Source organism: Zophobas morio, unplaced genomic scaffold (genome assembly GCF_036711695.1).
Source record: "Zophobas morio isolate AGI-343-1 ecotype UQ-CSIRO unplaced genomic scaffold, CSIRO_AGI_Zmor_V1 ptg000024l, whole genome shotgun sequence".
Lineage (NCBI taxonomy): Eukaryota > Metazoa > Arthropoda > Insecta > Coleoptera > Tenebrionidae > Zophobas > Zophobas morio.
In genome coordinates, this window is record NW_026972129.1 from 18933877 (window position 1) to 18953809 (window position 19933).

The window sequence follows — 19933 nt, forward strand, 5'->3', positions numbered from 1 at the left end:
CGAAATTAAAGCACTAGTCACGTTATGTCATAAATCAAAGCTGCAATCACACAAGCCTCATTTACGAATATTAGGCGCGAGATTAATTAAAATTGATGGAAATTATTCTGCAATACTGTAATTAGATGTAATGTTTACTTTCATTTCAGGTCAGCGGTTGTTTTTGAATCATTTTGTTTACAAAACAAAGTGAAATTATGTAAAAACCGTTAGTAATTTATCATTACAATACAAGTTGTTGGGCATGAAATGTATGGACCCGTACGCATACCTAATGACCACATCACTATCGAAAGAGGATTAAAACAGAAAAGCGTATAATAGTGACAGAGATGGACTTATATTGTGTCAATAAACTCAAATGTAAATAAACTATTATTTTAATTGTAAATTTTGACAAAAATTCGACACCAAAATATTCCACGACAAAATAAATTTACTTTATAAAACAAGAAAATTTGCTAAGGTTCACTCCATTAAAACGGTTTTAAAAATATACACATCGCAGGATAAGATAATCCTACTCGTTTCCTGATGAGATAAGATGATTATAATCTCATAACAATTAAATCACAAGTGAATTAAATGACTTAAACGGGAATACAAACAAATCCTTGAACAATAATAAAGTATGATATTCACCTTCGGATTTTATTCAAGTCTGTCGTCTACTAATCAGGTCAAACTGTAGGTTAATCAAAAAGAAGCCACCTTATTGAACCCGCCGCAAAATCGATATTGTTTTCATATCATAAAACATCCATGTTTTCTCTAATAATAGACACAAATCTATCAAAACAATGTTTTAATATCTGCCTCAACAACTCCGCCAAATACTGACACAATCAATAGCGACATATAAATTATTTTATACGTTGTCAGTTATAGCACGATAAATAATAATAAAAAAGTAAATTTTAAAAGAGAACATATTGTCTGTTAGTTCAACATTTAACACACGTACATTCCATTTATTCCACGTATAAACTTTCAAATTTCCCTTGAGTTTAAGTACACAAAATAAAAATTATGTTTTTCTATGCATGAATTTCCATAAAACTCGTTCAATTGGTACCATGTTGGCGCATATTTTGTCATTTTATATTGTTTTCAAATGTAATAATGAAAGCACGGGTGTTCAATAAGCTGTACGTTGGTAGTTGGCTATATGTACTTCGTTAACTAGATGTCGCGTTCTATAACTACCGTTAAATTAAAGCGATATTCATCCGTTGAACTCCACTTAGATTTCAAATTTAATAGTAAAACATCCACTCGTATGTACGTTTAATTGCACATAGGTGACTGCACTGAAGGTTGTTATTTTATCGAAGACTCAGAAACTGTCACAAGTAAGCATGCACATGAGTTAATTTTAATTAACAGGCTATACAAGATGTAGTTGTAATTTGGAGATTTGATAAAGTATTATAAATGACAATAATTAATTATCTGTACTTTATGTTAAATATTCGATTTTTTTCGAGTACAACAATGTATGTACGTCAAATCAAATCATTTTAATATACTACAACCTAATTTGAAAAATTAATGATTAATGTTCGAATTCATCGATGTGTCATGTCATTATTTTGTTAAAAAGTTGTGGTAAAAATTAATTTAATTTTTGTAACAAGACAGCTGTGGTGAATTTATTAACACAATCGTTTGGGTGTGCAGTTAGTTCCTACCAAAATTTATGTTAGCAAGTTTGAGAATGTCTGCAAATTTTGTTAATATACTTACTATGAAATTTAAATTAATACCAAAAATTATAATTCAATGAAAAATGAGCTTTTCTTGAATAACCCTGTTTGTATGTCGGGAATATCACTAACGAAAATTTATCTAGTCATCCCCACCAACAATTTGATGGCGTCCCCTCATAATTTTGCTAACAAAGGATATCTAAATTTTATAAAATAATATATCCCTGTACTAGTGGTTTATGAATTCGCCTTGATTTTTATCACAATTACTTTACAAACAAATGTTTTGCAATATTTTCAACCTCTTTCAAGCAGCCGATTTCTGGCTTCTGTAAATGCCTCTGTTCTAATGGGTTCGCCCCATTTGGGTTCAAATCCCATCCTTACCGAACGTTTTTCTACTTCCCGAGCATAAACGAAGGAGGTATTGTAATAGAGTCCATCGGGCGACTGTACTAAAGTGTGCTAGTAAAAGCGCTACATTAATCAGGTGTCCAAATCTAAGACTTACTTTTAACTTAAACTATAACTCTTACTATCTATATTTTTTGTTATTAAGAAAATCTCGTTTGACCTTTAATTACAAAATGCTAGGAAATATTTTTTTTATGTGATGTGATGTGTTCTGAGATAATCTGTGCGGTTGCTGTGAGTGACATCTTCTTAGAGGTGCTTATATAGTGACTCAAAAAAATGAATAAATAAGGCAATTTTTTTATTGATTAAATCAAGAATGGCTCATCCAATTTTCCATTAAAAAAATCGCAAAAAATAAAATTTTCTAAATTAAAAAAAAATTACTGTACTTTAGGGACGAAGGAAGTTCTGTCGGAATAAACTTCTTAATTATATTTTTTAATTATAGGGGTCATCATAAAATAAGTAACATTTTGCAAAATCTAATTTTATAATTTTTCAAAAAAACTGAATTTTATTGAGGGGCGAGGAAAGTTCTGTCTAAATAACCTCAGACTATTTTTTTAAATATGGCCAACGTTCTGAAATTAAAACTTCCTCAATATTCTGTAAACCCTAAATCAGTGTTAGTATATGTAATAACAAAATTTTAAAGAAGTGATTTCTGAAGTAGATTATAAAATTTGATCGATTTTTTTTGGTAGCTTATACATCAAAAGTAAAAATTGGTTGAAGGTTACTTCGACAGAACTTCCCTTGCCCCTGAAGGACAACCGCGTTTTTTCGAAGATTTTTTTTAAGAGAACCCCTAAAGCTAAAATAAAAATATGTATAGTTTTGGAAATTTCTTTGTACCCTATAAAATTTTATTGACAATAACAGGACGGACAGTAGTACAATGGTAAGAAATATTTTTGGCTCACACCACTGCATCCGGAGAACATTTAGCAGGCAGTTATACTCATAAAATAATGGTCATCTGGGGATTACCGGCACACGACAACTTTTTAGTTGTAAATATCTCTTACTGTTGTACTACTGTCTGTCGCGTTATTGCCCATAAAATTTTATAGAGTAGAAAGAAATTTCCAAAACTATATGTAACGTTGAAAGTAAATGTAAAGAAGCGCGCTACGGGTATATTTGAAGAGTTTTTCCTTTACAAAATTTTGTGATGACGTGATCAACATTTTTGCACGGACATGGATAATGCTCCGTATTTTTAATTTACGTCGAAAAAAAATGGAAAAGTTCCTGATATGTAATTTTAAAATAGTCACAGAAAAGGACAGATGCATGTGTTTGACAAGAGCGTGTGTTTGTGGAATAGATGGCGTTACCTGAATCGGCCAATCTGAGGTAGTTGATTGATTCCGATAACCTTAAAACTTCGTTGGTTGCATTATTTTCAAATAGGTAGAGAGCAGTCTTCTAAATTTGTATGTAATTTACGATATGCTTGATATTTTTCAATTTTGAATTTTAGATTTTTTCAGATTTTGTAAAAAAAAAATATACGCTATTCAAAAAAAAATTACCGATTAAACCAGTAAGAAACTTCACAAGAAAACATTTAATTCGTTAATAAGGTCAGTAATGACATTGTAAAAATGACGAATTTTTCCGAAAAAAAATGTCTTCTATAGAATTTTTATCTAATCTAAATCTTATGAGGTGGGACTTAAATGAACTAAAGAAATTCGTCTTCAGAAAGTTTTCATTCGTTTAAAATAGCGTTAATCCAGCGAAAAAGGGTCAACCTGGCATTTAATTTTCCATAGTTAACTTTTTAGAAAACTTTTAGTTCGCTAATGAAGTCAGCAAAGACATTGTAAAAATGACAAATTTTTCAGAAAAAATTCGTTTCGCTTATGAAGAAGAACTCGATTATAATGATCACGTATGACTTAAGAAGTTGTATTAATTTTGACGTCATTATATCTGTGGTGCAGCGTTGCCAAATGCTACGAGTAAAATCCAATGCTAAAAATACAAAATGTTGGACATAATTTTAACCTCAAATTCATCATTTGATAGTTTATTGTTGAAAGAAAACTATATTAAAAAAAAACGAAAGACTTATGCCCACCCACCCGCCGCGATCTCAATTGTGATGAATTTTTCATTCGTTGCCAGACGAATGGGCCGAAGATTAATTACAAAATGCATAATTCTCTACAAAAATTCACCATTTTGAACATGTTTTAAGTTTCTTGTTATGAAAAGAACATATATTTAAAAAAAACTAAGCTAAATCTAAACCCCGCCCACCCGCCCTATCGTACTTGTGATGATTTTTTTATTCGTCGTGAACCGGGAGCTTAATTGCAAAATCCACATTTCTGTAAAAATTTATCATTTTGAACATGCTTTAAGTTTCTTGTTTTTTTAAATATATGTAATCTTTTCATAACAAGATACTTAAAACATGTTCAAAATGGTCAATGTTTGTAGAGAAAATATGGATTTTGCAATTAAACTCCGTCCCCCGATTCACGATGAACAAAAAATAATCACAACTGTGATAGGGTGGGTGGGCGGGGCTTATATTTGCCTTGTTTTTTTTAAGAATTGTAATTTTCTTTTCATAATAAGAAACTTAAAATATGTTCACAATAGTAAATTTTTGTAGAGAAATATCCGCCTCCCGACTCACGACAAATGAAAAATTCATCACAACTGAGGTTGGGGCGGGTGGGTGGGGCTTAATCTTTACCTTTTTTTTCTTCATACAGTTTCTTTCAACAATAGAATACTTAAAATATAAAATAGTGAATTTGAGGTTAGAATTATGACCGCCGCTTTGTATTTTTTTTTTTTTAATTTTCTAACCCCAGATTCACCATTTGATATTTCAAGTATGCTATTGTTGATAGAAAACTATATAATGATTAAGCCCCACCCACACGCCCCTATCTCAAATGTGACGAATTTTTCATTCGTTGTCATTCGTTGTTATTCAGTTTTGAAAATTTTTTGCCAAAATTTTGGATGTCTAGGGTGAAAATTCGATACGGATTCACACACCACAAGTGCAGGAGTACCTCATGTTATGAAATTTAAAAACTTTTGACTTTAAATTTTGAATATGACGTCATCCTATTGGCCAAATTTTAGTTAGTATTTAACCATCTATATAATGTGTCTATATTCCTAATATATATACAAAATTTGACAACAATCAGCCCAGTAGTTTCGGAGATTACTTGTCTAATGAAAATGGATACAGACAGATAGACGGAACCGGGAGACCACTTTTTTCGTACTCGAGAGGTCATGACACATCGAGAAAATATGAAAGTGCCAACTCGGCCGATGGACTCGATTACTTCCTACGCTCGGGCAGTAAAAATACAAACGCAGTGATAAATCACAAGTATTCATCATATTTTGTACATTTTCGATGGGATTTACTTGACAAAATTTTGAGATGACGTCATCAATTTTTTGGGAGGTGATAAACGAATAAATTTTAATTAACCATTTACCATCATTACGATAACCTTAAAACGTTCGCAAGATTTCAGAACATTCGGTTTTGCAGTTTCAAAATTAAATTGCAAAATGTTGATGTAGATTTTTAATTTTTTTCCCAAAAATCTGGATGTCTAGCAAGCGGAAGCAAATCTTATTTTATAAAATTTAAAAAACATATTATTGTAAATTTCGGAGATGAGGTCATCCCATTGGTGGTGGTGACGATTAGCCAAATGTTGATGAGCGTTTTACCATCTACATCTCCTAATGAGAGCAATCGGGCCAATAGTTTCAGAGATTATTTGTCTGATAAAAATCCGACAGACGGCAGACAGACAGCGAAAGGAGAAATTTCCTCAGCAAACAAATTAATTAGTACTTATTTTAGCACATTGATTTTTAAAATATTAAAGCAAATCATGCAGTTTTGAAAATTACCTTTCCAAAAGATTTCAGCGGACGCGTTATTCGACAGACAGACGAAAGAAAACCTACATTTGTGAAATTCTAAGAAAATATAAAGCTACACATTAATCCGATTATAATTCACAACGTATATTGAATAATTTATTGTAAAAATAGAAATATATTTTATAATGGGTAAAGATAATAGTACATCAATTTTTAAAATTTTAAATATACACATATATACTAAACTTACTGTCGAAACTAGAAACCCCACAGAGTTAATAAAATATTGGTCTTTTTTTCTTCCCTGCATACTTATTAGTTTGGGACACTGTTATTATTTTATACTATTTTCTTATATTCATTTTAATAACAAACTTTAACTCACGATGGTAACAACAACATTGTTCTCATTATATTAGAGTTAACAAAATTACTCAGAAAATAAGAATAAGTACAAATTTAAACCTTAAAATTATGCAACACACTTTACACCGTTCCGACTTAGATGTCGCTGCAGTCACTAGCACAGATTACACAGACGAGTTCACATTTTAAATTATTATTAAAAAATATATTGAACAAACCTGAAGTTACTAAAGTACTTTTTATCTAGTGTTTCAACAGGAAGATTACATTACACTTACTTATTCACACTGCCCCGTTTGCTCAGGTTGCATCGTTTAACACAACATAAGAAAATTCTTTATTTTCACTGTTTACCGAATTTCTCATAACATAACGCACGACACACAGGAAAAGTCTACATTCGCTAGAGATTCGTGCTGATATGTTACTTTTTGCGTCCATGATTTATTCGCTACACAAACACTCCATGTATTTTTAATTATTAAAAAACAAAGTTACACAATTTATCATCATTCAACTCATCTCCGTACATTTTATACCGTACTTAATTAAAATATGGTGATAGTTTTATAACGAAAAGCAGCCTTGTTTATGCTTTGAAAACTTCGCCGCTAGGGAGCACCTTCGGCACAATATACACATAGAAATTAAAAACCATCAATATACGACGACGCTGTTTGTTTTACTACTTGCAAAAGTGTCACATAAATTTTATTTTATCAAAGCTGCATTAAATTTAAATGTGTAATTTTCTATAAATTAAAGATTACAGATAATTTACATTATATGCATTAATAACCAGAGCTATACAGAAATTCAATTTTAACAAAAAAAATTTTGTTTTATGTATTTTTGTATTCATCATTATTTATTATAGCAAATTTGACGCACCCAGTCTGAGTTGAAGCGAAACTGAGAACAGTTTTGCTTAATTTCGACCAAATTATGGAAAAACTAACTAAATATAACAAAAAGCGTTTTAATTTATTATTAGACGTAACTTGATATTTGACAAAAAAGATTTATCTGACACTTGAAAACTTCGCACTTGTTTTCAGAGGAGTGCTTTTAAATCGTTCACAACAAAAATACGGAAGGTCCATCCTACACCTCAACTAAAAATACCAGTGACATCTACAAAACTACCGACGAAAATAAACCCAGAAAAATACTCACTTGACCTTTAACTTGCTCTCATTCTTGAAGATGCTCCTGATCTCCCGTCCGCCCGACGAATCCCCGTCCGACGTTTCGCTGCTGGACTTAGCAAACTTGTTCAGCTGTCGTATCGGCGTCGAACGCTCCACTTTAATTTCGGGACTCTTGAAGGAATAAGAAGGAACACTCGCGCTCTCCGAATCCGACGCGGAGTCGTTGCAGGAAATTCCTTCGTCGTACGTGACATCGGCGATATCGGTTTTCAAAATCGAGCGACGATTCGAACTGTCGTAGTCCGAGGTGCCGTCGAACGAATCGCGTTTTTTGAGAACCGATCGCGGATGCGGCGAAGGGGAGTCTCCGCGAGAGCGGGAATTGCTAAAGGAAGACTTGAGGATTCCTCGTCGCTCGGTTGGGGTCCTCGAACCAGATCTCTCGTCATCTAACAAAGAAATTAATAATTAGGTTCTGAGTCAATGAATATAAAATCATTTTCAAACACTACACAAACTACAATAATCTACAAAGGCACCTATACGCTCTGAGTTTCTAAATGAAGTTGGCCATATTGCAAAGAAAAATCGGACAAAAATATAATACAAGTAAAAATTTGACTTGACAACCACAAGGTTTTAGATTTTTTTTTGAGACATGGTTTGTGTCAAGTATGTAGCCAGAATCGCCATCTAAATTAAATCAAGTAAGAAATTCATCATAGTAAAAACTGGAACACGTATTTTACAACTCTTTGATAAATATGGCTCATCTTATCAATATGCTATATTGCAAATCTATTTAAATGGAACGCTTACACGTTCTAGAGTATAATAAGCTTGCAACCTGAGGGAAATTAGAGCCATAACTCAGTTCTATTTGCAGCTACTATCTATGCTGTAACTGATGAATAATAACTGACGTGTAGTAAATTGCCGTTTTGTGTTTAACCATTCAAGCGATAGAAATAGATGATTGTAGATTAACTTCAGATCAGTCCACTTTTAAAAACAATGGTAATAAGCTTTTAACACGTTCTGTGTCACCTTACAAATGGTGAAAGTTCATAATCAAAGCTGTTATATTTGACGGTGATTTGTGGCTAATTTAAACAAGAACTGGTTTTAGTGATAGCAAGCGCAAAGTGCTTTGTAAAACGAACTCATTCTGAAGCCAATTAAAGGACAGAAATATCGGTATTTTTTATTGAATGCGCGCGCACTCAGAAAACAACACGGCAAAAAAATTAACAAAAAAAAAAAAAGAGTCGAAGATAATTTCAAGAAAATCTCGCACCTGAAGTACAGTCCAACAAATCCTGCTTCTTTAAAAAATTATAAAATTTGATTTTGGGAAATTTTACTTTTTTTTGATACTGATAAGTGATAATAACCTCTGGAGTAAAAACAATATAAAAAGTATTAAAAGTATTAGAGATAGTATAAGAGAAAAAAAGAAGGTGTCAAAAACACACTTGGGGCCTACCGAGAAAGTTTCACCTTCTTAAAAAAAAAAGACAGTTGGGGCCCCCGAGGTTTTACATTACATTCTTAAAAAAGAGAACTGAGGCCCCAGAGATGGTTTCAGCTTCTTAAAAAAAAGACAGTTGGCACCCCCAAGAAGGTTTTACATTACATGCTTAAAAAAAGACAGTTGGGTCCCCCGAGAAGGTTTCACATTAAAAAAAAAAACAGTTGCGGCCCCCGAGAAGGTTTCACCTTCTTAAAAAAGACAGTTGAGGTGTCAGAGGTTTCATTTCTTAAAAAAAAAAACAGTTGGGGTCCCCGAGAAGGTTTTACCTCCTAAAAAAACAGCTGTCCGAGAAGGTTTCATTTCTTTAAAAAGACAGTTGGGCTCCCCGAGAAGGTTTTATATTGTTCAAAAACACACTTGGGGTCTACCGAGAAAGTTTCACCTTCTTAAAACAAAAGACAGTTGGGGCCCCTGAGAAGGTTGCAGATTCATAAAAAAAAAGACAGTTGGGGCCCCCGCGAAGGTTTTACATTCAATTCTTAAAAAAGAGAGCTGAGGCCCCAGAGATGTTTTCAGCTTCTTAAAAAAAAAGACAGTTGGCACCCCGCAGAAGGTTTTACATTACATACTTAAAAAAAGACAGTTGGGTCCCCCGAGAAGGTTGCACATTAAAAAAAAACAGTTGGGGCCCCCGGGAAAGTTTTACATTCAATTCTTAAAAAAGAGAGCTGAGGCCCCAGAGATGGTTTCAGCTTCTTAAAAAAAAAAGACAGTTGGCACCCCCGAGAAGGTTTTACATTACATACTTAAAAAACGACAGTTGGGTCCCCTGAGAGGGTTTACATTAAAAAAAAAGCAGTTGCGGCCTCCGAGAAGGTTTCACCTTCTTAAAAAAGACAGTTGAGGTGTCCGAGGTTTCATTTCTTAAAAAAAAAACAGTTGGGAGTTCCCGAGAAAGTTTCACCTTCTTAAAAAAAGACTGTTTGGGTCCCCGAGAAGGTTCTACATTACATTCTTAAAAAAAGACAGTTGGGGTCCCCGAGAAGGTTTTACCTCCTTAAAAAAAGAGGTGTCCGAGAAGGTTTCATTTCTTTAAAAAAGATAGTTGGGGTCCCCGAGAACGTTTCATCTTCTTAAAAAAAAAAAGATAGTTGGGGCCCCCGAGAAGGTTGCAGCTTCATAAAAAAAAAAGACAGTTGGGGCCCCCGAGAAAATTTTACATTACATTCTTAAAAAAGAGAGCTGAGGCCCCAGAGATGGTTTCAGCTTCTTAAAAAAAGACAGTTAGCACCCCCAAGAAGGTTTTACATTAAAAAAAAAAAAACAGTTGCGGCCTCCGAGGAGGTTTCACTTTCTTAAAAAAGACAGTTCAGGTGTTCGATGTTTCATTTCTTAAAAAAAAAAAACACAGTTCCCGAGAAAGTTTCACCTTCTTAAAAAAAAGACTGTTTGGGTCCCCGAGAAAGTTCTAGAAGGTTTTACATTACATTCTTAAAAAAGACAGTTGGGGCTCCAGAGAAGGTTTCAGCTTCTTAAAAATTTTACCTCCTTTAAACAAAAAATGCAGTTGGGACCACTGAGAAGGTTTCACATTCTTAAAGACAGTTGGTGCTCAGAGGAAGGTTTTACGGTATTACATTGTTTAAAAAAAGACAGTTGGGACCCCGTAAAGAGTTCCTTTTCTGTAAAAAGACAATTTGTCCCCGAGGGAGATTTCACCTTCTTAAAAAAAAAGATAGTTGGGGCTCCCGAGAAGTTTTCACCTTCTCTAAACAAAAGATAACCACGAGAACGTTTTACATAAAAAAAAATATTGCGAAAATTCTTTCGACAGAAGTTCTTTCGCCCATGAAGTGTAGTCCGACGACAAATCCCGCTTCTTTAACCTGTATAAAGTAAAAACTAGTGGCATAATTAACACCCCGCGGTCCGTCTATTAAACAATACGAAATATATTTAAAGCAGATAACCAACAGGATTGATATTCTCAATTTCTCAGTGTATGCTCAACTTCGACTGTTTACGTTTATACTTCGAAAAAATTCTAATATTAGCAGGTTCAGATTACAAGCGTCAGCGGTTAAAATGAAATGAAATTTCATTTTGTCTCCTCAACGCAGGAAACAGGACTGATTAATTCATTAACCATACTCAGTTTTGCTCCAAAACATTCACAAATTTGAAAAAAAATTATTCGGCAAAATTGTAAGATGACGGACGAATTTTGATTAACAATTTACTATGCTTCCAATAGCTTTAAGATATTTTCAAGATTTCACTCCATTCGGTTTTTGCAATTTCAAAATCAAATTGTCAGATACCGTTATAAAATTTTGATTTTTTTTAAATTTGGATGCCACAGGTAAAAACTCAACACGGATTCATTCATCACACATGCAGAAGCATGTTATTTATAAAATTTAAAGAACATCATTTTTTTGGGGGGCATTACCAAAAATTTTTTTATTATCGATTTACCATACTTGCGATAATCTTAAAACGTTTGCAAGTTTCAGAGCATACGGTTTTGTAGTTTCAAAGTTAAATTGCAAAATGTTGCTACATAATTTTGATTTTTTTCCAAAACTGAATGTCTAGAATAAAACTGAACACAAATTCATGAACCACATCTGAAGGATCATCTTATTTTATAACATTGAAATAATATTTTACAAATGTATGGGGATGTTTATCCAAATTTTACTTAGCGTTTTACCATCTACACAATATTCTTAATGCACATAAAATTCGACTCAATCGGTCCAGTCGTTTCGGAGATTATCTGTCTAATAAAAATACGGACGAACGGTAGACGACTGACAGGCACACAGGTACATAGAAAACGAAACATCTATTTTCTCGTACTCTAGGGGTTATGGAACGTCGAGAAAATATAAAAATAGCCAGTCGTCCAATGGACTCGATTACAGTTACAAAATTCAAGGCACCTGAATCCTTTATAGGCGTTGCTCACAAGCAACATCAAACTATCACTAGAAATTTAGATTTGTTCAAATTTGCCGCTCACCTTTAGATTAACCTTTACTAACCACCATTAATTCACATGTTATAACGCCAATTTGACAATTTCTTTATAATTTACATTTCGACAAGTCAGCAAACCACTTTGAAACATTATAGACGTTTTAAATGTTTTTCCCTGATATATTTTGTCCACCAGACTATTCCGAATTTCTACAGCTAATTAAAATGAATAAATATTTTAGCATAAGTTTCAGAGTGAAAATTTACAGAATAAACATTCTTTTGTGTGACTGTGTGGCTCAGAGTTCATTTAGCTCTATTTAATTCCAGTGTGTCTGGATGGCTGTTTTTTATATGAAATGAAATATTTTGATGTTGGAGGTTTGACTACTTACTGTAAACATTTCACACTTTGAAGTAAACACATATAAAATGCAAATTATATGTAAATCTAAAAAACCTACCCTTTTAAAGCTAAAAGTACAAGCATCAGCATTTCAGCGCATAATAACCGCCACCGTAGCTTAAATGTAATATAAAGTAAAATCCATCGCACAAATATGTAAATGTGCTATGAAATGTAACTGTGCATTTCCAACTCTAAAATGGCATTTATTACGTTCATATAAAAACACACAAGAATAAAAGTTAAAAGCAAACAGAAAACAAATTTTTGTGTCACTAAACCGACCCAGCGACTTTAAAAATAAAAATAAGTTTCTTAAAATTGGCGAAGCCAAAAACCGTGTAAACTAAAAATGAAGAGAAAAATAAAAAAGCACACCTAAAGCACTTGTGGTGGGGGGTATGCAGCGTGCAGTCTCGACTTCGTCTGAGGTAACAGGCTGAGTCTGAAATCGATTAAGGCGACGCCTAGGAACATCTCGCTTTTGTGGACTATTCTCCTTCACCTTGACATTAAATAGGTTGATCCTTTCGAACAAGCTTAGTTTAGAAGGATCGGCCTCGTCTTTGCCTGACCACAGAAATAAGCAAATAAAAAAGGTGAAAAAAAGTCAAGAAAAAATTTCTAACAGCAACAACTTCACACCAACCTTCCGAATCGTCTGAGTTTTTATTAATTCTCGATGCTTCTTGCACTTCGTCGAAAGTGACCGGTTGGGTTGAAAATCGACTAGACGACGACCTTTCAGCGGTCGACTTCCGGCTTCGGTACTTCTGGACGCCTGTACTCCCTGCAAAAAATGGAAGTGAGAAAAAGCAAAGTTTTAGTATTCATACAACGCCTCCTGCCATAAAAAGGCGTAATCACTTTATATGCCAGACTTTCACGACGACCATATAGGCCCATAGCCGTATTTAAATTACGGATGTTGTCCATAAATGAGGGTCGTTACAAGGGTTAGTGAAAAATGAGTCTCATTATTTTTTCACTTGATGGAATAATCGTGTTAGGTCATAAATTATACCACAGTGAGAAGATCGTGAACACACTTCCGAAAGACTAATAAAATTACCTTTCCCTAGTTTCATCTTTTGCGCCTCTTCGGCAATCGCTTTCATTTGTAATTCCAGTCTGTTGGTTTCTAATTTACCGGACTTAGTCGGAACTTCCAGTGGTTTATCATCCTCTTGATCCAGTTCGAGTCCGTCTCCAAGAGACTGAAAAGCCGAATCGGAAGACATCTTACCGCAGACACCACTATCCGGACTGATATTATGCAGCGACGACAAAAAACTATTTAGATTGCTATCATTTTCTAGCGAAGACGTGAAATCCAAGAGAGAATTAATGCTGTGGTTGGCGATCGGAGAACCAAGAGGACTCGACTTCGGAAGCTTAGGAATATGTTCTAGCGGTGGGCTCCTCACTAAGTTCAAACTGCAATACAAAAAAATCACATTATGTCACTAATGAAATCGAAAGTATTTTTAGGTTGCGTAGGAGGCGATCAAAAGGTAACAAAATCGATTATCTTAAATTACCGAAAGAAGTAGGTGTGATGTTTCTTAATGAGAACTCACCGGAATGTTCCTTGTCTTGTCAATTAAATCAGTCAAGTTTAACAACGCGCAAATTAGCAGCTTTCGCACTGCTAGCTTCAACAAAACTGGTAGAAGTTGTGCAGCACTAAATCTAATTTTAGCCAATACTTTGGCAACCAAATCGATATAAAATCTTTAACTCCCAACAAGATCACCCTATGCGGAATAATAAAATAACAACATTGACTTGAATACTGTGGAGACATCGTCCCTTCACGCTACTTTATTTCGAAACTTCTTAAAATAGCGCGCGGAAATGTTGCGCTAAAATTAACGAATTTTAGTTTTATTTCTTTGTAACGCGATTTATTCTGAAGCGGCGGACTCACAAAGAGCGGCGCAAAACCCAATCTTTGGAACCGTTTGCATGATGGAAACAGTAAGTAAACACATCATCTGGCATTATTCAAATCGAGGCACATTTTCGGAAATTTTCTACAAGTCGCATAAATTAGAATACGATTTAGAAGAACTTCGAACTCGCTGTTAAGCTGTATTGATTTAACTTAAATTTAATCAATATTTGCTGTTTGCATCTTTATTTTTCATTAAATTTGTTTTGTCTATGTTGGAATTACGGTTCTACATTAATCGGAGTAGACTTTTTTTGAGTTCGTCGGATTCTGAAAGTGCTATGTATGTAATTATAATGTAATTATAAAGTACGTAAAGCTCGAATTGGACGTAATCGAAACTGCCACTTTTCTACATCGTTCAACATCTAATAAATCAGTCTTCACAATAATTGACGGCTTGGTTTGCTGGTACAAGCTGTGAGGCTTATATATTAACTATGCAAAGACACACTCTTAATTGTTCCTAACATAGGAAAAAATAGTCTAGACTAGACAACTATAAATAAAACAATCGTGAATATTAATTTCTTAGGCATTGAACGATGTACAAAAACCATTACCTTTAAAGTTTGGTTAGAGTTTAGGGACAATGTAGATATTATCAAGTTCTCTTCGGTTTGTGCTTTATGTGAACTTAAGTCATCGATGTCAGATTTATTGTTTATTTTTAGTATTGTTACTTTCGACAAAAAATGGCCTCCCAAAGGCTTTGGTTTTCCGCATTTTTAGATAATTGCGGTCATAAAATTTTATGAAGGTGCAACTAAACGTACTTTGTCTAATTACGAGAATTGCACCATAAACTTTAATAGTACAGTCAATCCGGCATGAAAATGTGCATTTTGAGTACGTAGATCAGTGTAAAATTTAGTTTTCCTGGGGTGTTACATTTGGTTGCCATCTTGAAAATAAAAGTTCCAATTTTTTTTATTTATCTAAGTAATTGTGTGTCTGACTAAAAACTTGTATGGAACATTTTTGTAGATAATATAACAATTACCCATAACTTTTACTTACAAGTTTTCAACATTAATAATTACAAAGTTAAGAACGAAAAAAGTGGAAAACTAAAGTATGACAAACTTTAAGCCCAGATAATTCTTGTATTTTCAATCCAACAAAAGAAGGCGGATTTATAATTGGCACCACAGTGAACAAAACACACATCAAAACCAAGATTCATGAGATCTTTGTTAATTTTTCGAAGAAAGAAATGTTCAGTTGACCTCAATGCCGCCTTGATATTTATTTCACGTTTTTCAGACGTTCCATGAATTTTTAAATTATACATTTTCTTTCACTGCATTTAATTTAATCTTATTGTATTGTAAAAAACTTTTTTCGGATTCACCATGTTAAATGTCATTCCTGATTTTCTTATCGAATTTATTCCATTTAAAATGAAAATGTATAAAATGTAAGGAGCACCTATAAAACTTCCGATTAATTTTGAAGAGTAAACTTCTCATTAAACTTGGTTTTCACGTAATACCGAAATCCTAATTCGAGAGAGCACTAAAAAACACGATGAAAGACAACCATGGATTTTTGAAAGTTTGTCTTTGATAGTTGCATTTTTAGTTATAATTACAGACATTAGGGCCAATTCTGAATCAAACATGTTAAAATTTAAAGGTTGTTAAAAAATAAACAGCCAATCAGATTTACGAATTTAACTCGTTACTATGGAAATTTGCAATTTAACGCCCTTTAAATTTAACAGGTTTGATTCAGAATTACCCCTATATGTGGGAAAAATTTAAACAAAGAAACAGAAAAAAATCAAAAACCGAAGCTGTGGATTCTTTGAGGATTATAGTCTAAAATTATTTTTAACTATACAGTGTTCGGTTTTTAAGCGTAAAACACAACTTGGTGTTTTTTTTTCAATTAAACTTTTTTTTGGAATTACGATGCCACATTGCCACGTTTCTCCAATTAATGTTAACATTTTTTAGCAACAAAGGGTTCACAAAAAAATCAGACGCTTTGTCGAATACATCAGGGATCATGCAGTGGAGCTACGTGAAAGGAAGAAGTAAGGAAAATTATCTTATGGAAACACTAGGATAAGACTGTTTCAAAAGAGCAAATCTGCAAGCCACAGACTGTGTGAAATTGGCCAAAGAAATCCCAGCATGTGATAATCATATATCTAATAATTATAAATGTTTCTGTTTATTAAATAATCCTAAGTATATTTACAATTGGCTATATCGAAAATTTCCTCAATAACATAACATTAAAACGTGTTTTATTTAATTGCAAAACAAAATTGCCAAATTGCATTTTTCTAACGGAAATACAGTTTTGTAAAACTAATACTTCGCATTATTCGCAGAGGAAAAGAAACTGTCAGGTGTGGGATTCGAACCCACGCTCTCTTTCAAGAATCAGAGCTTGAAGCTAACGCCTTAGGTCGTTTGACCAAGTACACTAAATTGTTTTATTTGGTATTTAAACTGTCAGGTGTGGAATTGGAAGTCACGCTCTCTTTTGTAAATCGGGGCTTACACCGACGCCTTAAACCACTCGGCCAATCTGACTACACTTAATTATCTCATATAAATCTGTACTTTTCTATTACGCTATATAAACTGAGCTAGGAATCCCACTCTCTGGCCATGTTCAGGTTGAATCCACGCTGAACTCTCGACTAGTGGTAGAAATTTTCTTGGATATCTATTTTTTTTTTGTAAAAATATAATTTATAATTGATATGTATAATTTTCTAACATTTAAACAGGATTGCTTAGCAAAATTTTGAGACTGGTTTTGAAAATCCTCTGGGAGGTTTGAAATTGGACCTTGTACGAAACAGATTTGTTTGGTTAAATATTTTTTAACTTATAGATAGATATATTTTAATTCAAATTTTACTTTATTATAGAAGCTTTAAACATTATTCCCATCACAGTTTTCATCAACAATACCTTTTCAAGTTCACTGTTCTAAAGCACACAATTCATAAAGCTTTTCTCCCTTAGCAACAGATTATCAAACAAAGCAAATAGTAATCGTTTATAATGAAATGCTTTAAAAAAAAAGTTAAGAAGCAATTTTCTTGTTGGACTGAAAATCCAAGTTATTTCGTACATTTTTTTTTATTTCTTAGTTTTTTCTGTTCAGAGCTTTCTTATTATTAATTACTCTGAACTATTAACTAAAAATTTGTGTACTTACATCCTTATTTTAAAGGCGGTCACATGAAAACACCCCTAAAGTGACTAGATCTATTACTACCTTTAAAAAGTGGCAAGTTACCTGTGCCTGAAACTGACAGGAACTTAACCTATGTGCTAGACAAGGATAGCACGAGAATAGTAATTTCTACAACGAATGTTTGGTACGAATGTCAATTGTCAAAGAAATTGTAGCCTAATGACAAGTATACACGTAAAAAAAAATACCTGCTGTTGAAAAAGTAGGAACGATAGATATATCTGTATTTCAAAAATTCACTAAATGCCACACATGTAATTATAATTATTAAGATCCAGTCACATTAAACATCCTAAAACCCTCATGGCCTAATTATATCTACCTATCAAATGTTGCAACTCCTTACCTCGCTTCAAGCTCATTGGAAGTGACAGGCTGAGTCCGATACCGATCACCGCTCCTCTTCAAGTTCGACTTCTTGGGAATAGCCCCCGTGGAAGTGGTAGTTTCAAAATTCATCACAAGCTCGGAAACGGACAGAGGCCTAGGCTTCTTAAGCTGCCTATCCTCCTCCTTGGTATGCAAATCAGACTTAACGTTAAACTCGGCACAGATCGTATGCGACCTCCTCGAGCTCCTGTGTCTAATCACAGCTTCGTCATTAATATCATCCCGATCACCACAAAACGACAATCTAGGTCTCGTCCCCTCCTCCTTACAGCCATTTTGTTTGAGTATCGGCTTAACATCGCACTCATTATCATTGGGAATGTTATGTTTGAAATTCGAAAACGATCTACTTTCGACTGCCGACTCGACACTATCGCGATCAAGCGAGTTCCTCGAGATCTTCAAAATTGGCTTCTTCGGTCTATCTTCACAGTCATCCGTATCCGTGCTCGACTTCTTCTTCAGAATCGGTTTAGGGGTTTCTGAGTAGGAACTCTCGCTGTAGGAGTGTTCCTCGGAGAAACTCTTCTTCTTAAGGATGGGTTTGACGGTCTCGGGCTCCAGCACCATCTCGGCCCCACCGGCCGCCGCCAAAATCACAGCTGTAGTAATAGAGACGTGGGGAGTGCTATTGGTGGAACCGGCACTACTCGCTCCGGATCGTCGTTTCAAAATACTCTGAGGCGAACTAAGGGAGAGATCGTCTTCCTCGGTTCGGGACGTTTTGCGTTTGAGGATTCCGTGGAGGTGCGGTTCGGGGGACTGCGTCCGGGTTAACTCTTCCAAGGAAGACCTGCGCTGGTTCTTGAGGATTGAGCGTGAGTCGGAGATTTTGTTGGCGACGTCTGGACTGCACGATCTATGCCGCATCACTTGGGATTCGTCTAAGCTTCGGCGCTTCTTGAGGATTCCTTGTTTCCGATTGGTGGTGGCCGGCTCGACCACGCTCGGGGAAAAGGTCACCGGGGGTGTGTGCGTCGAGGACGACGCTCCTTCAGACTTGTGGTCATCTTGCGATATTTTGCGTTTTAGGATTGATACTGGGGCGGTGTTTGGCACGGTTTCGACGATCACGGGTTCCTCTAAGATTTTTTTCTTTAAAATAGAAAACGGTTGGTTTAAGTTTCGGTTACTTCTAGGCGAGTCTAGTTGTTTAATGGGACTGCTGCTGAGTGGTCTTTTAATTTGTTTAGCAGGCGATTCTTTATTCTTACTGGCGAGTCGTTCGACTCTGGCGAGAGTCTCTCTAGTTAAAGCCGTTAACTCTTCCATTTTCTTACTGATGCTTTTGTTTTTCGCGGTATCTTGTTCAAAGATCTTTAAGTTAATTGTTTTATGTTCGCCGTTAATTTGTTTTCGGGTTCTGCCACTGCTGTCCTTGTCCGACGCGTCGACGTCCGAGTTGTTCGACGATTTGGATTTGTCTCTGGAAATGGGTGGTGTTACTCGACGTTTGATTGATGGCTTGGTTTTGCCCATTTCGGAGTAAGAAGGTGTCACCCCTCTGCGCGCGTTCTCCATGTGCACGCTAAGCTCAGATTTCCGAGGCGTTATCCTCGGGGTGGGTGTAGGTGAGGCAGTGATGGGTGATGTAGAAGATTGAGATAAGAAAGAGGCAGTGAGATTTGTATCACTTTTAGATTTATCATCGTTCGAACTGTTGTCTCTCGCACTCTGATCTAATACGTCTTGAGGGAAAAAACGCCTCCGCCTGCGGCGATTTTTTACGTCATCTGCAAGAAAAAATATATATAACAGTATTGTCCAGAGGCGCCGAATCGCGTTACTTAGTTTGTAGCGAACAGTGGAAATTGGCGTAATTACTGTGGAAATACTTATGTGTGGCAGAAAAGTCTAGACAAGACGGTTGCCATGGCGCCCGTCTAAAGGGTAACGAACAGGTAAGCCGTACGAGAAAAATGGAAAGCGACAATTCTCTGATTCAGCGGTCCCCAAAGTGTGCGAATT

General features: G+C 34.8%; 1 protein-coding gene across 8 annotated transcripts in view; it reads right to left on the reverse strand.

The window, feature by feature from the left end:
- Positions 1-19933, reverse strand: part of LOC135134963 (uncharacterized) — a 193850-nt gene that overhangs the window by 61296 nt on the left and 112621 nt on the right. For 7 of the 8 annotated variants that reach the window (XM_064063877.1, XM_064063878.1, XM_064063876.1 and 4 more), the window contains exons 6-10: positions 17922-19698; positions 13469-13833; positions 13046-13186; positions 12775-12966; positions 7557-7980 (exon numbers count right to left, since the gene is read on the reverse strand). In XM_064063877.1, coding sequence (XP_063919947.1) covers positions 7557-7980; positions 12775-12966; positions 13046-13186; positions 13469-13833; positions 17922-19698 — 2899 coding nt within the window. The remainder of the gene's footprint in view (positions 1-7556; positions 7981-12774; positions 12967-13045; positions 13187-13468; positions 13834-17921; positions 19699-19933) is intronic. The other variant, XM_064063881.1, reaches the window with a different exon arrangement.